The 21,592-nt window shown below is 45.1% G+C and overlaps 1 protein-coding gene across 3 annotated transcripts; it reads left to right on the plus strand.

Moving 5' to 3' along the window:
* The first annotated feature begins 1,025 nt into the window (after positions 1-1,025).
* Positions 1,026-21,122, plus strand: LOC112565741 (rho GTPase-activating protein 20-like). 3 transcript variants are annotated; one of them, XM_025241439.1, is made up of 7 exons: positions 1,026-1,175; positions 3,148-3,217; positions 8,625-8,807; positions 11,336-11,517; positions 11,656-11,816; positions 12,119-12,228; positions 13,651-13,689. In XM_025241439.1, exons 1-6 carry the CDS (start codon positions 1,170-1,172, stop codon positions 12,126-12,128), a joined length of 612 nt encoding a protein of 203 aa, XP_025097224.1. In that variant the 5' UTR covers positions 1,026-1,169; the 3' UTR covers positions 12,129-12,228; positions 13,651-13,689. The 3 variants fall into 3 exon arrangements, with proteins under 3 accessions (XP_025097224.1, XP_025097223.1, XP_025097222.1); XM_025241438.1 differs by lacking the exons at positions 1,026-1,175; positions 3,148-3,217 and adding an exon at positions 6,288-7,023; XM_025241437.1 differs by lacking the exons at positions 1,026-1,175; positions 3,148-3,217; positions 8,625-8,807; positions 11,336-11,517 and adding an exon at positions 14,366-21,122 and having other exon boundaries at positions 11,684-11,816; positions 13,651-13,976.
* The last annotated feature ends 470 nt before the right edge of the window (positions 21,123-21,592 follow it).

Genomic DNA, 21,592 nt, shown 5'->3' on the forward strand with positions numbered 1-21,592 from the left:
CTGCTGCTTCGTCCCCGTGATGAGGCCCCTGTCCTTAAAGGTATTTATTTGTTTGACTGCCACATTTTTTAAAATTTGTTGTTGTTTTATCTAGCCTGGTAACTGACTTATTGAACTACATTCATGCAAGGAGTGTTAACATACCTTGCTGTTCTCACTAAACCGTTAGTCCATAGACCTTGGTCAGTCAGACTAACTACATACCCCGAGTATACATAATGCAGGTACTGCACTTTATTTGTACCTGAGGTCGTAGCGTCTGACACACCCCACTGAAGGCCAGTCGTCTGCTTGCAGAAATTTATTTTACCTTTACACTTGTTTGACCCACCCGACTTCATTGTGGGTGCACGTTCCATGTGGCGGTAATTTTGCGCAAAATATGCACTCGTGTGAGTGCATGTGGACGCGGGGTGTAGATGTGTGGTAGCGGCATGTAAAAACACTTTAATCACTCGGCTCACCCACTCCTCTATCTTACTAAATCATTCCTTACTGTGACAGATTCGGTTTCTTTATGACTCATGATGTGTGAACATGTTCAGCTCAATGGCTTACAATCGTAGGTAACATTATAACACACTTTCCGACCATCACCTAACACCTGTGTGTGCGCCAGCCGTGTCCACATCACGGTCTCCGGCCAGCAACAACCTTTGCGACACGTGACTGTCGCCACGAGAACCAGGGGAGGAGGACGACAGAACTGACCGTTCACTGGCTTCTCGTGATGACACGTCATGTTGGGCAAGCCTTGGCCGCGAGTCACGTGACCGACGCGACGTCTTACCTGGCGTGTGTACGACGTTGGAGCAGATGATGCGTGACGCTGGTGGTGGTGGTGGTGTGCAGCGCGTGGACGTGTTGATTGACGGATGTAGGTGCGTTTTCACTACTACAGCCGCAACAAAGAAAGTCGCTTGTGCCCTCCCTCCTCTCTCAGGTATGAGGAGTTTCCCGCGTAGTAAAGTGATAACACAGACAGAGGAATTCTCCAGACGTTTGTCACCTCCAAGCGGACTATTGTTGACACCGAGTGACAAAAGGAGGGCTGGAGTGGAGACATTCTTGTTGGGAAGCTAGCTGTGTGGACAGGTTTCACGGTGTAGAGGAGCCAACTTTTTGTTTTTGGCAGAAGATGTAACAAAGGATGTGGATGTTGAACTAGCATGAGAGTAAGTGTTTCGGGATTTTTTCGTATTTTTTTAACAATAGAAGAGCTATTTTAGTCTAAATACCTGGATCGCTGATGTCCGTCTTTTCCTCTGTATGTCTGTACGGCGTCTCTTGAGTCGCGAGTCACAAAGAAGCTCCGGTTAGCGACGCAAGAAAAACATAAGATTTCCATTAAGTAACAAAGGTAATACAAATATCATCATTTATACTCAGCCTTGATTAATGCCCGTGTGTCTGCTTGCCTTGAGCGCGGTTTCATGTGAGAGGTACAGGATTTTTTCCAAACCGGAAATGTGTTTTCATATGAAATATATCTTGCTTCTAACGCTGGTCACTGTCGGAAGATAAAGATATTCTAGTATTTAGCTTTCATCGAAGGGTTTACATGTTTTCCGCAACATCTAGACTTAAACAAAAAACATGCGAACCTAGATATTAGTTTTTGCGAAGTGTAGATTAACCCATCATTTCATGTATAAGGCGGAGAACGATGTTGGTTGACGTCTGCTTCACACCTGAAAAGCTGTTTAGACATTATGGCAAATTTTAATACAACCCACCCTGGATGTGGCGGCATCTTCATCTTCACTACATGACTGTGCGCCCTCCGCCCATCATGCGCGGAAAGAGAGACAAGGGGAGGTGGCATGCAGCAGTAACCTTGTGACTGGGGAGGAGGGGCGGACGGGAGGACAAGGGGAGGGGGATGCAGGCGAGGCTGGGTTCACGACAAAGGGTTTTTACGGCGCAGACCGCAGACTCGCGAAGCTCCATCGAGGAACTGGACTTGCATCGTGCGGTCAGTCAGCGGGCAGCGGTCCTCGTCACACGCTGGTGTCGTCGTCGTCTCCATCGTTGGGTCGCGAGACGGGTGGAGCGCTAGTCTAGTGTTACACGCGCGAGACTTCTGTACTTCTGTAAGGGGTGTCTTGTCCCTGCACTGAGGTAGGAATCGAACTTGGGTTTTTAGTTGCTGACATTTTTTATCTTCGTTTGTTATAGATAATATTGTTACATATTACTCGAGTACTTTGGTGTTATAACATTCAGATGAGAACATTTACATAAGCTGGGCTTATTATGCAAGGTCAGGTTTAGGCTTACCTGATTAAATCCTTATTATGTGACAACTGCTTTGTCTTTACACTCATGATCATATTATTATGTGTCATTCGAAGATGACACAATGATAACATTTTGAAATGAGTCAGACAACTGTGTGGGTCTCTCTATCTCTGCTTATTGTTTAGTGGGTTAGTGGGTTGGGCATGCAGGAAGATAAATTTACACTCGTTTTTTTTTCGTCTATGATTTTATGAGAAACGAAGAGGGTTCGGCCAGACGTGTGGGCATATTGTCTCGGGGGAAAAAAAGGTAGGCTGGTTACAAGGCTAGATGATGCTAGATACGGCTGACTGAACAGTAGTGAGATTCATCCGCATGTTTCCACACCCCTGTCGGCCACTGTATACTCACAATGGTCTTGTACGCCACCCGACCTTGACACACCCTGCTACGTGCCTCCTGCCACACTCACTCACTCTCCCCTTCTCACCCACCTCCACACTTATTCATTCACACTCCTCTCGACTCGGGTGTCACTCGGGGGTTTGTGTGTTCCTTCTAATCATAAACGTACCAGGTAGTTACAGGTGTTCTACAGACTGTTCACTACAGCCAGGTGTTCTCTTTGCTGTGCGGAAGTCAGTAGCCAGATTTACTTGGTTCGCAAATATGTTTCAAAACTTATTGTGGGTTGAGGAAGGAAAGTGTAGACAGATGACTGACGGAATCAGGGGATTGATCGATAATCAATAATTAATCGGTTGATAATATCAATCTGTAGATCAAATGCTCCGATAGTTTGAAAGGTCTTTGTACAAACGTGTTGATTAAGTCATTCATGTGTGTGTCTGTGTGTGCGTGCGTCTGTGTGCGTGTGTGTTCGCGCGCGTGTTTCACTGTGTACAGGAGACAGAGACTAAAGACTACAAGCTCTGGGTCTGGTGGGCCAAGGAAGCCTCTCCATATCCACTGATAGGTGAGTACTACAGACCAGTTTCTATCGTTTTTGTTATTGTTGTTTTCTTTCATATGTTCTTCACAGCTGCCCGAAATACAGAGAGCACATGTGATTTCCAAGCCTCCCAACAATTACCGCGCAGATTACCTGACCCTCCCTACTTCGCTCCCTCGCTCCAGGACAGAAGACTGAAATTTTTCACATTGCTGCATTACGTTCTCGTTGACTGGCGAACAGCAAACACTATTACCGGGAAATGCAGTGGCCCGTGAAAGGTCTGTGTAAACAAATTAATTTGAAACAGGCTGCAAGGTGCTCGACAGACCGGGAACAACCCACCCGGACAAGACCTCGTGACCGCAGGAAAACAAACATGACACAGATCCTTGTCCCGCGTTTCCCTCGACTGTCATCTCAGTTTGGGAAAACATAAATTAGTTGAAATTATCCGGGATTGTATTTGTAAACATATTGTCTTTTCTAGTGTGTGGGTGGGTGGGTGTGGTGGGTGGAAAGTACGCGTCAGACCTACCCGCCCACTCTATAGACTTAGATATGTCTTGTTTTGAAGCTCTGCCTAGGATGAGATAATGAGCTAGATGATAAAATGTTTCACGCGGGCAATTTTTTTCCTTTCTCGAAAATAAACACTAAATGTAGTTCCACACATTCATTTCGTCATGTGCAAATATAGGGACCAGCGATAACTATCGCATTCGTTTTTCTTGCCTTCACATTTTGGATACAACGTGTGAAGTTGTTATCTTTGTCATTATCACCCACTTCTGGCTATCATTTCAAACTGATCAGGACGGCGTTGGGACTGTGATAACACCTTGCCTGAGTAGAAATACTCCATATGGAGTGAAACACAGTGAGACACGAATTGTAAAGCCTGTGATGCTGGGAGGTGGAGGATGAATATAACTTCACTCTGACCCCTGAAGCCAAGTCTCTGAGGTCAGGGAGACGATTGTTAATAAACATCAGTCGAGAGATAAATGTTAACAGTTTCTCAGTACAAATAGGACGATGACTTAAAATGGGTCATCAATCAGAAGAGAGCGCCCACACTTACCTTCTCATGCGAGGTTTGGATCGCGGTCACGTGTCACACGGAAACAAACAGCTCGAGATATGATTGTTATGTGACGTCAGAGGCTCACACGGGGTTTGTTATTCTATTATGAAGAGCTCGATGTATTGCAATCGTTTTCACTTGGGTGTTGGTATGTTATCGAAGGATTGGCTGGGTCACAGTAATTCACAATAATATCTCCTGGTGTCTACATCCTCTTGGTGAAGATTTACGTGAAACGCGTTTTGCTCACAGCGGACGTTGACAATCCCGTTTAAAAAAAGAACAATAAACAAACCCGGATCCTTTGTCTTTCTTGTATCTCCATTCTCACTTTTCTCTTCCGCCATCGCAATGTGTTTTTGACATTCTCACATCTCTCATTCTTGACATTCATGGTCTGTTATCACGAAAAGAAAACTGCTGACTTATTATTATTATTGTGTAATTGTGATTGGATATATCATTTTAGTTTGCCGTTGAAGTGGACTGTGGGTTTCATCAGATAACGTCTGTCTCTATCATTAGTCCTTCGTGCTGTCATTAGGATTTCCTGCAAGTTGTGCCCAAAAAGTGTAGGTTTCACCAAAAATAAATCACTTTTACAGACTCCATGAAGAGGAGCAGGGTAGTGACGTTTGTTGTAGTCAGCATGCTTATCGCCGTTTACTGTTATCTATCGTCAGTTGTACGTTTTGTTTCTAGACTGTGTGTAGGCAGTGGGTTTTTTTTCTTCTTATCGAACTCAGGTCAGTATACTCATCCAACTTTTTTTTTTAATCAAGCTGTTGATGTCGCAACAGACCAGATTTGCAATTTTCAAGATAGTCATAAACAGTGCTGACGTCACCCATTGTTTATGTGCGAGGCTACTTCTATGTTTGTCACGATCGTGTGATTTACGAGGTGTTTGTGTGTGTGCGCGCGCGCCATGCAAATTGTAGCGAGAAGTCCGACAGCAACGACGTCGACTACGTTGATGAAGATGATAGCGACGACGATACTACGTCAATCACTTTTGGGAAAACGTAAAGGAGCCAGTGGAGGTTGGTCGTGCAAGTCACTCAGTTCAGACTTGGGAGAAGTGATTGCTGTTCTCTCGTGTGTCTTGGAGATCCCAGCCCACCCCTCCATCCTCTTGTCTCTTGTTGAGTTTTCCCACAGTCCTCCGGTCCTGAGAGCGGGAGAGTTGTCATTGATAAGTGACTGGCGGCGGAGGAGAGATGCTGGACTCGTGTGTGGCTGGGAGCAGCGACAAGATGGTCGTGTCCCAGGCGAGGAATAAATAGGTTGCCCATGTCACGAGTGCCGCCAGGGGTTAACGGACTCTCCTACGCGATGGGAGTAACGGCTTCTTCGTATGCGTGATATGAATCATTGGGTGGCTGTGAGGTGGGTGGTCTGGGTCCGTATAGTCTGCTCTTTACTGCAAGTCCAGTTGTAGGTAGTGCTGGTCTGTCTGCAGGCAATGACCTCAGTGTTGTGTGCCCAATTCCGTTTCCAGCGAGGTGCTATATAGAGTTCGAGTCCGGGGGATCTTCGCTATGAGTGCTTCGTCCCCGTTGAAGAAAACGCACTTGAACAAGATCCACACGGCCACTCCCAATGGTTCTCCGTGCAGCTTGCAAGCATCTTCTCCTTGGACAAGCCCTTGGCGCCATGACGCCGTCCTGTCCGTTACGCAGCTTCTTGTTGGGAGTATAAGACTGAGATGTTCAGCCCGACCAAACTCTACGTCACGTCTCGTCACGCAGAACGCTATCACGTCGGCCTTGGCAGGCCTGTTATCATCTGACCACCTATCACGCTGACCGTGCTTGTGTTGGTCTATGTTTCGAGACAGATAGCGCCGCCTGCTGGGACACCTGCCAACCAGTCGCTGCCATCAGCAGCCGATACGAACTTTGACTACTTTAACCGCATGATGACAGCAATATTGTTGGCGTTGGCTCTACATTGATGACAGCTGCAGGCTGCGATTGGAAACAGAGACACGACCTAATGATTGAAGGCTTTTGTGTTGGTGGTGCAACAGGTCCAACTGCTCAGTGCTGGGAGATGAGGAGCACGCGTTGGGTGATGCAGGAACATGTGGACGAGCCTCTCTCTATGTCCTCCAAACAACTTTGCCGCCGTGTGAGGGATAATCTCAAATTTCGTTTCTTCAGTAAGACTTCGGCAACGAGAAACTCTTACGATTTGAAATTTCGTTCTGGGAAGTTTCGAAAAACATGGTTTTCGTGCGATAGACATTGATGGTGTCTCAAAGAATGAAGCCTGCATTTCAAACACAGATGCGATCATTTCTATTGGTGCGGTGCTTTGTCCCAGTGGATTCTGTTTAAGTCTCGGCTGGAGTCAGACAAATGACCCACAAAATTTCTTATTTCATCTGATCAAATCGATTCTTATCTTTCAGACTGTAAATTTTGTTGTTGCTGCTAGAGAAACATTTTCGTGACTCAAAGTGTGGACAGCGACCTTTCAGCAATTGTGAGAAGTCGGGAAAGCAAAGGATGAAGAAATAATGATGAATGGACAAAACCAGGGACAGATATGCTGACTATTAGTGTCTGAACATCTTTTGAGTTATGGTTTGAAACAAAACCCCGCCGAAACGAAGAGAAAAGAGCTTCGCGAATCATTTTCTTTTTTCGGATGATGTGTATTTTTGAGCTGGTAGACAACATGTGTCCTCACAAGAGGCGTAGTTACAACTTCAGCGGCCAAGATAAACACGGACGAGGTGAGTGATGATATGGAAAACCTGACAAGGCTGTGTGTGTACGTGTTTTCACTCGTGTATCTCAGTGTTTGGACGCGCGAGCACGCAAATGTCTTTATGTGTGTGCGTTAGTGTTTTTCAGACAACAAACATCTGAGGGTCGGGGTGGTGTGTGTTTGTGTTTGTGTTTGTTAATGCACGTGTGGGTGTGTCTAAGTTATCAGTGTCATAATATCCACTTCACTTACCTGCTGTCGTGTGCTATGCCATATCTCTCCATCAACAGGTCACTCACCTGTATTTACTTGAAATGGTGTCTAGTGTGATAGTGATAGAGGGTGTTAGTACTGGCTTTTGTTTTTCCCTCTCGAAGGACGGGAAAGATTTAGTGGTGGGGATTATTAAGGCTCCGTTATGTCTAATAAAAGTGCTACAAATGGCAGGATTGGGGCAAGTAGGTGCACTATTAAATAAAAATAAATTTTAAAACAAAACAAAAGTGACCCGTGCATCCTTTCTGCACTCTCAGACACACAAACGCAACTAAAACTCAAATGAGAAAGTAGTCAGCAATAAGACAGTTCAGTTTTCCTGCAATAAAATGGAAACAAAGTTCACAGACCAAGTAACAAATATCACCACCTTTGTCCTTCCACCTGACGTGGCCGTTGGTCAAGTTAGTCTGTCGTGGTCACAGTTCAGGTCCCGGTCTGTCATAAAGCACTAACACAAGGCTACTGTGACAGGGGAGGGGGAGAGAAATATTGGCCACCAAGAAACATTTGTTATGTCGTGATTAATGCTTTCTACCTGCTATACACAAAACTAACGGCTCAGCTCATGGAAAAGGTGGACAATACTCCTTGCCCCTACATAACTGTTAATCCATTTTCTTTTAGAAGTTGTTATAAAGGACTTCAAAATTAGTGCCTGTGGCAAAATAGGAAATATATTTTTGAATTCTCAGTTTAGCGTGTGAACCTTTTTGGGTTGTGATTAGTAGTGATCACACAAGATAAGATTTTAAGTGTTTCATTCAACTTTCCCCAGCGAATATCTTCTGTCTAGTGCTCTTCTTTAATTCGTCAGTAAACTAAATAAAGTGTCTTTAATCGACAGATCATTATTTTTCGACATGGTTTTATTTTTTTTCTTTGTTTTTTTTTCCCGGCTGCATTCCCTGTCATGAATAGAAATGAATCTCTAGTGTTTATGGAAAAAGTATTTGGTTGGTACTGTATTTAAATCACAACAATTCGAATTGTTTGCCCTACCACGCCTTTAATGGCTGCCCGAGGAAAAAACTCTTGATCCCACAACACCTCTTTAACTTTAGGTCGATGCTTTACACAGCGAACACTACACTCCATATATGCATGATAAACATGTTTTTTCTTTGCATAAAGCCTCGTCTTATAGATTTCTTTATATTTTATTCTTCGGGAGCTGAGCCAGTGTATAGTCCTAGTGTATACTAAAAACCCTATCAGTGCTTTCAAGAAATGGAGAAATCCTTTTATAAGAAATCTGAAGAGGAAACGAGATGAATATCTATTGCTGCTGATGATAATACTGATAATGATGATTATGTTAATGATGAAGAGTTTTTGCTTGTGTTACAGGACATGAGACGCCGTTTTCGATAAAGTTGAGTCACGTGCGAGAAGTGTCGCGGTCACGTGGCGAGGACATCGACAAAATGACACAAGCAGACCTGGCCGCTGCCCTGGAAGACGACGAGCCAGCGAATTTAAAATGTGACTTCGTCCTGTCACAGAAGAAATCACCTAAGAAACACAGTTTAGGTAAGAGTCTGGTGTCGACCTTTTTTTTTTTTTTTTTTTTTTTTGCTTAATTGCACTAATTAAGCGACATTAAGCTTTTTACACTGGGCCTGTAGAGAATCAGTGCACTCTTGCTGTTCTTTTTATTGACGACATGATGTGTGAGGGTGTGAAGTTTGTCTTAGGAAGAACTTTGACACCACGACAAGGCCCTGCCTTCAAAATAACTCTCCGCGATTAACTGTCTGTCCCCGAGGGTCAAGGCTGAGTAGCGGAAGCAACCCATCGTCCTGATGCCCCCTGTGTCACCTCCTCCCTCACTGGCCCCCTGGACTCTTTGCAAGACTGTGAGAAAATCCTCGGTTTGGCGAGGGTATGGCTGCGTTGTCGTCTGATCCGTTATTGAACCTCCGTCTCTTGCCCTCCACCCCCGCCCACTGTCTCTAAAAATAGGGCGGGGACAAAAGAGCTCTGAATAGAAAGTAAACAACAGTGGGCTGCCATAAACCTTGAAATAGTTGACATTAAAAAAATAATCCTAGAAATTCGTGCAAAGCAAGGGGAATATAATAGTAGTTATCTATTTTTTTAGTTTTTATTTGTTCATTTTTTATTTAATGTGCCATCATTAGGACACTCGCCCTCTCTTTTTCGATCCTCTTTTTCTTAATTACGGTTCTCATTACTTAAAGCAACTTTTTTTAAAGTTTAGGACACGTAGAGAGCACAGTTTTGCACTAAACTGTTTGATTTTTGCGGTGTTCAACTCGTGCTGGACCTTTGATAGCATAGTCACACAGATTTACTAACATATGCACCATACAGGATGTTTCCAAAATAATCAAAGTGATTGGTTATTTCGGAGAGTATTTTATTTAAAAAAAAACAAAATCTGGCTACTTAAATGTTTCTGTCCCGTTGTTTCTGATGTGATGATTATTAAACAAGGGATGGAATATTGTTTAAAAAACTTAGTGATCGGTAGCAGAAAACAAAGAAGTATTGTGAGAAAAGAAAGTGAAGGTTTTTGAAAATTCTTTTGGTCAGCGAGTTCTAATTTTAGAAGCGGAAGTGCTCTTGCCTTGGCATGGCGGCGTGCTGGTCCTGTCATTGTCCTCAAGGTGTTAGGAGCACGATCTTTGCAAACAGGTGAGGCTGTGGCTAGTTGGCGGTTTGTTGCTAATCAGAAAAACGGCGAGACCCTCCCTGTTTGCTCCCCCTTCTGACTCGTGGTTTCTTCCTTTGCCAGGATTTTTTTTCTGTTTGTCACTATCTGTGGTTTCGACACCCCCTACCTTTCTCCCAAGAGGTCGCTCAAACAGGAAGAAATTATTTGCTCGACGCTTTTTAGTCCACTTGCGGTGTGTAGAAAACAGGTCTGAGAACATCTCAAAGCTTGAACATGATGAGTAAGGTGAATAAAAATCCAGGAACTAAATTTGTGATGAATTATGTTTTATAAATGGCATCATTGTTGTCTTTATTTGTTCATTAACTAAACAAAAATTAACTTTTAACATACTGAGATATATAAACACAAAGACCATCGGAAGATGTGAACGGGATTTCTTCATCCCTCCCTCTCATAGTGGACAAGAGGAAGGAGTCTTTGCTTGTTTATTGTTAGTCAGTTTAACACATTCCGACATTAATGGTAAGATAATCGCTGTTTTCGTCATCGCATTATTTATTCTGACATTTTGGAGGTCGTCGAATTTCCCGTTATGACTGAGCTATTCGCCTCTCGCCTCCCTGTTTTGCATACACAAGGCAGACAATGTATGCATTATTTCTAAATGCTGTGCTTGACCCTGAGGGACACTAAGTGATGTTTGCACGCAGCCTTGCATCACGTCATCGCCGGACAACGAACAGACGCCGTTTGTGCGGCCGACGATGTTGAATCGAATGCCGCGTAGAGGGCTTTCACTGTCAATGCCAAATCCCTTTAAAGCCTGGAGAAGGAACTGTCTAAAAGCACCTGCAAGCTCTATGTTTGAGAAATATTTTATCACGGACCTTGCAAGAAAAAAAAAGGAGGGAAGAAATGAAAAAAAAAGGGGTGAAAGCGGGAAGCGGCAGTACTGTATGGTGGTTCAGGGCGGGGAAGGATGGAAAGGCCGAGACGATGAACGGAAGATGTTGGGAGGGGCTAAACTGCTTGAGGATGGCATCATTCGCGCCATATTTGTTATGACGCGTGCCTGCTATGCACGTAGAAATGTTGTGTATGCCAAGGTCGAGCTGGCAGTGACCCGCCTTGCCTGGACAAGGGCAAATATGACGGATATGATTGCCTGTTCTGTCTTTGGAATCCTGGCTATGTTGTTGCCAATTTTCTTTTAGGTTTTGAGGAGTAGAATTTATCGTGCTATGATGATGATGATGATGATGATGATGATTTTCCTCTCCTTCAGTTTTTTTTTCAGTCTTACCATCCATCACTCTTTTGACACATGCATATTCACACTTTAAATAATTTTTCACGTCCAACTTCTTTGAACAATACTTTCTGTCATTGCACACCTTAATTTCCTTGGTTTTTCCAGAAGAGACATCCCACAAGGGCCAGAAGAAGCCCAAGCGGGACAAACTGCTCAACATCTTCAAGCGTGCGGCGGCGAGAGAGGACAAAACCAACAACAATATTTCATCGCCCCTCGGCAAGCTGTTTGGTCATCCTCTGAACTCGGTGGTGGAGAATGACAACCTACCACCCAAGCCAATAGTGGTGAGTATACGAGCATGGTGTTCGATGCTGTCCTTCTGTCTGTGAAACAAAGCTTTTATGATGTTCTATTGTTGTTGAGTCTTCTTGCAGACACTTCGTTTCGTGCTACATAATGTTTGTTTCTATTATGTATCACAGGACCTGCTCACAGTTTTGTTTCGAGAAGGACCAGAGACGGTCGGCATCCTGCGGAAATCTCCAAACATTAAAATGTGTCGAGAGATCCGAGAGAAGCTCGACCAGGAGAGGCCGTGTGCTCGTGTGAAGGCCAGGCACCTGTCGCTGGCTTTGTCATCAAGGCACGTACCTTTGCAAAGTCGTCTTAATTAGCTCTCCAATCTGTAAATTTCCTTACTTAAACATGCCTGTGTATGTTAGAGGGGGAGCAGGACATAGAGGGCGCTTTTAGCATACGAGAACTCTTCCGAGAAGTTGACATATGTATAGCTTCGTCTATTTTATCTTATGTTTAAGTCTTGTCTTTCTTTTAAAACACAAGACAGGTAGGTTTAGAGACTATAGAAAGGCAGAAACCAAGTCTGTGCTTTACTGCTCTATGAGTGTTTGACACATTTGTCACAAAAATATTTTCTTTTTCCAGGATTTCTTAAGGAATCTTCCAGACTGCCTGCTGCGAGGTGAGCTGTTTGAGGAGTGGCTGAAAATAGGAACGATGGAGGACATGGACTCCAAAATGGCACATGTCAGGAAGTGAGTACAAGATCCTTCTGAGTAAACACAATTTCACAAGGGTTGTACTGGTATTACAGCAGAAAGATTTGTATTTTTTTCATACTTTCAATGATTGATTTCACTCTTTTTAGAAATGAGAGGCTTTTGGCTTACACCCTTGCACCCTATGCATGTCACGACGCACGTGATGTGCACTTGAGTCACTTGAATCTTCTACATGGTTGCTCTCCTGTAGAGTATTCAGACATTAATTTGCAGCCAGGACACAGCAATTGTGTCCCCCTCCTCTCCGAGCTCCTCCCCTCAAGGTCATGGCCATAGATTTGTGCAAATGCTGTAATAATCGGCAGAAGGCATGTCTTGCTTGTTCTTCTTTACTTCGCAAACTTTGCCCTCGGCCAGCTGACCCAAAAGTCAACCTCTGCAAATATGCCCTCCTGGCCCGTTGAGGTCCTGAGGCCGGACAGGACGTCTGCCAATTAACGACAGACTGACCAGCCGGACGACCAACTAATTGCCCACAAACACGCCATCTTGCTTGCTGACTGGTCCCACCACACGTCTGCCCTACATGCGTACGCCTTCTGGAAGGTTCTCGTCAGTGCCGAGCATCAGTCTCTGTTTTTCAGTAGTCTGACACGTGTTTACTTTCGAGGATTTCCTCGGCTAAAAGTACGACGACCTTCGGCGTTAGTGTCGTCTGTTCGCAGCCGGGGGGTTGGGGAGAAGAGCTTGGGCTGTGCTTTGGGCATCATAGGAGGATGCAGTTGATGGAACGTTTGTTCCCTCCCTTGACTTCCCCAGTGACGTTCGTTGTGCTCATCACCTTTACAAACTCTTGTCGTCAGCAAGCAGACGGCCTGGCGGGCGTTTGCATTCCAAGCGCTTGCGACAACAGATTAAAACGCATTTAATAAGAGGACGTCGTCAAAGGTCTGCTTGATTGCCCTGGTGTTTGTAGTTTGACATCTGCTCCAACACAAGAACAACGAGCCCTTTGACAAGGTCTGTCTCTTGCTCCCTTCAAGCTACACAATTGTTGGTTCTATCTTTCATTCGTTTTTCTTTCTTGGTATTCACATTTTTCTTCATTCCCTCCTTTCTCCGTTCGGTTGTATTGTGCCCCCTACCCCCAACTTTTTGCTTCTTTCATTTTTCGCTCCTTTTCTTCACGAAAGAGGTACAGTACAAAGGAATATAACTGGAGAATTATGATAAGTCTTGTGGACTTGTTTTGCCTCTACCCAGCTGAATATTTCAGAGGTTGTTCAGACCTAACTGCTTTAAAAGCAATGGTGTCTTCCGGTGACGATATTAAAAGTTTATATTTAGTCGACTTTAGTTCCAGCCGATAGAGTTCGCGTAATAAATTACAGTTTGTAGAGCCCAAATGACTTCAAAATCAAATTAATTTATGTTCGGGTTTCTGGACTGTTGCAGCCTCCTATCGCAGCTGCCGTCGTGCAACATGCAGCTTCTGAAGCGCCTGCTGTGCGCGCTGCATCACATCCAGAAACACTCGGAAAGAAACAAGATGACAGCCTCCAACCTGTCCCTGTGCATCGCGCCCAGCCTGCTGTGGCACAAAAAGAAAGATGACCCCTCGCTGTCAGCACCTGCAGTGACCTTTCTGATTGATCACTGTGTCGAGCTCTTTGGCGAGGACGTCCTTCACCTTCTTGGCGAGGCACTGGAACCAAGGTCGGCCGATTCTGGAACTGACTCAGAGAGTATGCACAGCGTCCTCAGCATGCATGATGGTTCAAGTAAGCGATTTTTTACAAAATTTCTCTCTGTGTGTGATTGCGTGCGTGTCCTTTTGCATGTGTTTGTCCTGTGGGCTGCTTTTGTGTCCTAGTGAGTGGACCTGCGATTACACTAGGAAAAAAATTAGTTTCGTGGACAGTCTTTTCTATGCCTGTTCATTCTTGAACACCCCTCACTTTTTGTGGAAATCAGACTCTTCATTTTGTAATAATAAATATATTGTGAATGGTCTTTAATTTGGTTTTCTATTATTGCATTGAATATTTAGCTCAACTTACTTACCTTTTGCTAGAGATGAATGCTTAAAATACTGCTTAAAATCTTAAAATACGGAATAGTGGTTTTTCTCTGATGCTGCTATTAATTTTCTTGTTTGTCGTTTGCACAGATGGCCTGCCGCGGGATGACTCGTCAATGGACAGTCTCGACGAACGTGACATGTACATGGAGGGCGGCGAGTGTAGCCCACGACTGGCCAAGTCTCACCTGTCACCGACCAACTTGTCACGTGACTCGGGTCTGACCCTCAGCGACACGCAACTGTACGACGAGGCACTCGACGCTGGGGACAATCGGGGGAAGTTCTACCCCCGCAGCGCACACCACTTTCCCGACAAGGAGTACGAGCGGCGTTCACGAACCTTAGATTCGAGGTCGACTTCCAGTTCCGCTATGCAAATTACGGAGGAAAGGTTCAATCCCGTCCCCCCGCCCCGCAAACGTGGGGAGAGGCGGCAGGACGAAGGAGACGCCGATAGCGGCCATGTTGGGCCACTCGACCCTGGAGGGGTGGAGGAGGTGGTAATAGAGGGAGGTACAAGCGGCACACTTTGCATGTTAGTGCCTCGTCTTCCCATCTGCTCGACGTCTTCAACCCAAAAGCTTCACAGCTGAGCAGCAGCCTGAGAGTGGAGAGCTACCAAACGTTGCCGTCCAGCCACGATGAGGGAAACTCCCTCGAGAAGAAGAAGACGAGATCGATCATGACGATTACGACGAGTACGTCAGGAAACACTTAGGCCTTTTGAGAAAGTCACCAAGTGGCTCTCATTTAATGTTGGACAACGAACTTTTGCCGCGTAGGCTCAATATTGGGGCAAGGGAAGAATTGCGACAATCAGGATGTCCCGACAGCACTCCACCTCACTCTCCCGAGTCGAAGCTGTCCCAGAGTTCGAGGGACAGCGTCATTTCGGATTCTTCTTACGGCATGGACACGGGAGCGTCCAGAGAGAACTCCTATCGGATCGAGCCCACAAACGCCAGAGGAGGAGTGTGGAGGAAGCTTGTCTTCCTGGTTCGGCAAGCAGGAACACATCGGCTTACAGGTCGAAGAATCGAAGGTCTTAGCCAAGACCATCAGCTTGCCACTGAGCAGCTCAAAGTATGCTGACCCAGCGACTTCTTCTAATGTTAGCAGCAGCGGCTCGTCCCACTTGCGCTCTGTACAGAACGTGGCTTACCTGGTCTCGCCACCTGCTTCACCTGTCCGAGAACTGGAACTGGCAAGTGTAGCGTCCTTTCATTCGAACAAGAAAGACCACAGCAACATGCAGCCAGATTCCTGGCCTGCCAAGTCTCGCGAAGCAGAAGACGTGACCTTTAGCCTCTTACATCAAACAAACACGACCAGGTTCTCCAGAAAGTCAGAGGAGAAGCTGACGTGCCTTCATTAGAAAGAGACTCGGAGACGTCTCAGTCCTACAGCAATTTTCCTCTCGAGCTCCATCACCGATCGGATCTGCCCCAGAAATACATGTCTCGGTACAATCGGAACTTTGCCAAGGAGTCACCGCCCCCTCGGGTTATCTTGCAGTCGCTGCACACGCCACGCTTCGGTAAGGACCCACCTCCGCTTCGCGCAAGTCATGACAAGAGTCTCATCGAGCAGATTAACAGGAAATAGCATTGGAAGCCAAAGCAAAGGTAAGCCGAGGCTAGGGTTCGACGTGGCCAAGAGCATGGAGGCTATCAAAGCGGACGAGTACGTTACCGTACAGCCCAAACTGACCTTTATCCGACGCGAGGAAACCCCGAGTCCTGCTCACTCTTCCATTTCCGACAAAGAGCCAAGTACAGTCTGGAAAGGATTCCTCAGGTCTCCTGGAAAGACTCTTTGTCATCTGGAAATGATAGTTCGTCTGCAGTGAGGGATGTACAAGCTTTCACCAGGCAGATCGTGACCACGATGTCATCAGACAGCAATAAGCGTCCCATCCAGCCGCCGTGCTACTCGGCGGCGTTGCAGCGAAAGTTTATGCTGCAGCACGACATTACGCCGGATGTCGGCCTCAGCCAGAAAGAGGCCAGCACGCGGGCCAAGATCATGTACGAAGAGTCGCTGCAGAAGTACCTGCAGGAACGGTACGACCGTAAGCATTATGGTAGTGGCGCGCTTCGAAGGATGATGAGCAGAGGTCAGCCACGACCTCTGGCGGTGACTTCGACACCTCAGGCGCTGACTTCATGCCTCCGCCATATCCTCCCTCGCCAACAAACTCTAGTAGCAGCAGCAGTAGCAGTAGTGCGCGAAATACTGAGGAAGATGAGTACGTGACCCTGGCGGAACACAGGTTCTGCACTTCCTTTAGGAAACGCGAAGCAGATGTCAGCAGACAGTCTGCGCGCCTCTTCGCCGCAGAGGCGGACAGCTTCGCCGAGACGACAGAAAAGGGAGGAAACCCTGTTGCAAGGATTATCTCGTACCTCATCATCGGCAGAGACGGCGAGGCAGCAAGCGTCACAGGTTCAACCAAGTGAGACCACTCTGAATGGCCAAGCTCCAACCTCCTTCCTCAGGTCTGCACCGAAGTCTCAGTGACTCATCCAAAAAGGCCAACGGACAAGGACAGTGCAGCCCGCGCAGCCAGTCACGTGACAGAGGGATGGCTGAAGCAGCTGACGTAAATTTGCAGCAGGACAGCTCATTGTTTTCAAAGAAAGTGACCGAGCGTGCTGAGAATCGAGTGTCGGTCAACGTTACGAGACGGCACCTCCCACCCGTGTCCTCTCTCAATTCGGAACAGTCTTCAGGAGGTCGTCTTCCAAATTTTACAGCAGGTGACACCCAGGCATCAAGATCTTCTGCACTTCTTCCTTTAGGCAGTGACAGTGAAAAGAAAAAGTTGCCCGTAGACTTACCTGTCCATATGTCAGCTTTTACTGATACGGCGGTTTCCAGCAATGCGGTAGAGAGGTCTACGAGTGGTAATAAGTGTGCACTGGACCGAACAGGTGAACTCATCGCAGGTGTGGTAGACGGTGCTGGAAAAAATGGTCTTGACAGATCCAAGGCCAGCAATAAGACTGCTTTAGACCTGCTTGCTGATAACAGAAGTGGTTCCCAAAGAACTAGTAATACGAGCCGAAGTGTTGTAGACAGTTTCAGTAATCCTGCTAGAAGCTTAGTAGACAGTTCTAACAAGGTCAGCAGAAGTGCTATAGACGTCGTCAGTAATGATAGAAAATTAGAAGACAATTCTCACAGTGTAGCCAGAAGTGGTGGTGAGCATTCTAGTAAACCCAATAGAAGTGTTGCAGACAGTGTTAATAAATCAACGAGAAGTGTTGCAGACAGTGCCAATAAATCAATCAAAAATGTTGTGGACAGTGCAAACATTTGCAAAAGTAACTAATGTGGACAGATCAGCTGTCAAGCCTAACGAGACTGTTGGTACGACTCTTCATGATCGGACCACTTCCGGTGTTTTACCTTCTAGTGGCAGATCTCCAAACAGCAGTAAGCAGAATGATCTTCCCTGGAGTGTCGAAAGCTTACGTAAGATCTACGACAGTGACAACAAGCCAAGACAATCTTCGCCAGATCGACCTGCTAACAGCCTCTACAGGGCTCAAGTCTCAGCCGCCACACTGTCCCCACCCTTCTAGCTCAGCTGGGCGGCTGGGACCCCCACCTTACCAAGACCCACCCCCCTTCCTTCGGCACAGCGACACCAGCCGTCTCAGCATGTCCAGCAGCAGCAGTAGCGGCAGTAACTGCAGCAGCAGCGCCGAACGCAACACCCCGCCTGCGTCCGACGTGGGCAAGTTTGGACCTCAGTGCGCGGTAGTGGACTTTGGATCCTGTGAAGATGTGCCCTCTAGCACTCGACGCACAAGGGATCGCTCGGCTAGTGGTGGACGCGCGGACTTGAGCAAGCGCGCCAGCTACACAGACGTTTCCTACGTGTAGACGTCACTTCTCCCACTTTATGCAGAAGAATGCACTGACTAGCTAGTGACATGGTGCAGAGATGGATGTGATGAAGTGTTGAGGGAGGATTAAAGGTGACAGACTTTTACCTGCGTCCCACTTCTACCTGCGTATTTCAGTCTCGAGTATTACACTGATTTCTTGTGCAACTTTAAAACATTTTTGTGAGCCGTGAGCTGTGAAAACAAGCAGTCTGTTACACGAGTAACATGACTCATCAACTGGCTTTTGTAACAAAATAACTTGGGTGTACATAGCTCTCGACGATCTCTTGAAACCCAGCAAACCCATAGATTTGCATGCCTGCTAGAGTGTGAAGTCATAAATGTGTGATACGCATGCTTATGTCTGGAAGTGTTTCGCATGTTTATGTATGAAATATCTAGCAAACGGAATCTGAAAAAGAATTGAAGCAATATGACCGTTTGAACACTTGCAATAGCAATCAGTACCTGTGCAGTACTCTTACGATGAATTGGTATGTTTCATATCCTAGTATTCTCAGCAGGCGAAATGTGGTGCATGTGGTTTTATTGAGAGGAAAACCATAAGTTCAACGAACACCATGTCTTACATTTTAAAACAAAATGTGAGAAACAATAATCAAAGACTAGGGTGGACAAGTACCTAAAATGTGACAAGAATAATCAAAGACACCCATGGTGGTCAAGTACCTTTAACAATAAATCCAATAAGACTTTGATATTACAGACATTTTCCACGTATCGAAATACTACGATTCGTGAATTTTACTTCTGTGTGTCAGATCGTGCTTTTTTTCCTCTCCATACCTCAATAATGTATTTTTTTTTTTTTTGATATATATTGTTCTCTGAGACGAAGTATCTCTCTTCGTTTATTCACCAGTTGATACCGTCACTGCCTATTATTACATATTGTCTGTAGTACATGCTGCTTTTCTGCTAGCGAGACACCAACAACTATCCACTCATCAAACTGGATCCTAGATCATTAATTTTTCTATGATAAATCTTATTCTGATTCGACTAATGGTAACAACAGTATCGTAAACATTTAGTTTATACATGATGTATAAGGCGGAATTGCAACCATGCTTGTTATCGTGATGCACGTTTATAGTTCGAATGAATTCAAATATTCGTTCTACAGAAACGAACAGCTGTAGCCTGTATTATTGGGGTTTTTTATTTTATTTTTTTATTTATTTATTTTCTTTTTCCATCTAGTATTGTCCCCTGCAAAGTAGTATATAGAAGGGTACGATCAATGTTACCTTGTGTGATCCCAGCACTGTGTGCTGCGTATTTTCATCTAAACGTCTGGCGTTCGGCCTGTTTCGGTGTCCACGTTGAGTCCAGGTAGATGAAGAAGATTCAGCACACTAGGAGCTTTGATAACGCTAGACATCGTTTTCCCCGTACATTTATTTCCCTAACATCTCGTCATCGATGATCCAAAAACCTTTTTTTCAAAAACCCGAATTTATTAGTTGACGTGCATCCATTTTCCTATCGTTTTGCTACATACAAGAAGTCACTCCTTGTTCTCCCTTGTCAAAACCGAAGACAAAAATGTCAGAATGCATTTTTTTTAAACATAAGCGGCTGTATAAGATCCTTGTGTAAGATCCACATTAGCGTGCTAGGGGGCAATGCCCTTGACCCACAGGCAAGGTTTTGCAGTCCGGCAAACCGAGTGCCTGCCGCACCACGCACAGACATGCCGGACACAGCAGCAACACGGAGCATGGCTTTTGAAGAGGCATTTCTATCTGGAAGATGCTAATCCAAACCAAAGCACAAGCCGCGAGCTTCTCGGGATCCCGCGAGAAACATGGCGGACTTCGCAAATCTACAGGAGTGCAAAGGCCTTGTGTCTGATCGAGGTTTTTTTTTTAAAGAAAGTGAGGATTTGAGGGCCAAAAAGAGGGTGATAGCAAGGGGTTATTCAGTGCACAGTGGCCAAGTCTGACAGAATAAAGTAAAGTGAAAATGAGCTGTTAGCAAAGTCAGAATAGCTTATTTGTACTTGATTAATTTATTTTCCTTCGAAAATGCTTTCAGTGTTTCTTCTAGACAGCACAGTCATACGACATTGTCTATCTAATGGTGCCGCTTTTCTCATCTTCAACTCTGAAATCACTTGTCGGAAGCAAACCAGGCTATGGTTGTCGGTTTTGAGTAACACGAGTTTATAGTTTAAACTTTAAAGGATCTTGGTGATTAGCATGAAACTGCGATGTTTGCTCGCGTCAACAAAGCATTGCGCACAAAGCAGACAACTTACACTGACAGCTGAACATATAGAAAAGAATTCGCAAACCCCTCCTCACTAAAGTTTCAATGCTCTGAGTTGACCAAATGCAATAGCCTATTGCAAAATGTCCGCCCTTGTCCTGCTAGGAAATCTGATTTATAGAATGAATCGCCATTTTGAGTCGTGTCACATTAGTCTGGAACAGAAAATGCAATGTCTTAGGACTGCTTTTTTGGGAAAGAAAATTTCTTTCGGATCCAAGTGTCTGTGTGTGTGAGAGAGAGAGAGCATGTTAAAGGCAAGCATAGACTTTGAGGTTATCTTTCCTTCAGACAGCATGACACTAGTCTAAATAGCACTAATAATTGCTCCCAGGTTGACGAATATCAGTTTTACAAAAGTTTGGTTCAGACTATCAAATTTCTCCTGACCCTTGAACTTCAGTAAAAATGTTATAAATTATATTAATGTTTACCTCTGCCTGACCGTGTGTGTGCGTGTACGTGTCTTTAAGTTACGTATGACTAAGAGGAACTTTGCTCCTTGGCTTAACCCATAGGTATGATACAGTAAGCTTGGAATAGCTGACAACTTTCCACGCTCTAGCATTTCTCTAGAATAACCCTGCGTTATGTCTCGCTAGCAAGATTTCGTTGTATGAGGTAACAAGCTTGAATAAAGCAGACTACAGTTATTTCAGTGTTTGTGGAATTTGTCTCAGTATGTCATACACGCTTGTAAAATGAAACCTGCTTTGTGCTCGATGCACCGACCACTCAAGGATAGCGACTCCCAAGGATTGAACCTTCGTACATACACTCTCTCTTTCATCTTTTTTCTCTCTCTCTCTCTATCAAGAATGGCATAACATAAGGTGAATTCTAGTTCAAGGTTCTTTCCCTATAGTTTATACAACTCTTGCATAATACAGAGAAATTTTGGAGAGATCAAACATATTGGTACGAATGTTCTTCTAAGATTTGTGTTCACTTAAAATTTAAGTGTCGAATGTTATAAAGCGTCCTTTTTGTCAGGTTGAAGACGCTGAAATGCACCTTTTATTCGTCGGCCCTATCTATTCTGATTTGCAAGACAGCTTCATACCCGCAAAATATGAGACCTAGATTTCGATTCTAACTGATAATGTTAGACAATTGAACTAAC

Source organism: Pomacea canaliculata, linkage group LG6 (assembly GCF_003073045.1).
Source record: "Pomacea canaliculata isolate SZHN2017 linkage group LG6, ASM307304v1, whole genome shotgun sequence".
NCBI classification, from domain to species: Eukaryota; Metazoa; Mollusca; class Gastropoda; order Architaenioglossa; family Ampullariidae; genus Pomacea; species Pomacea canaliculata.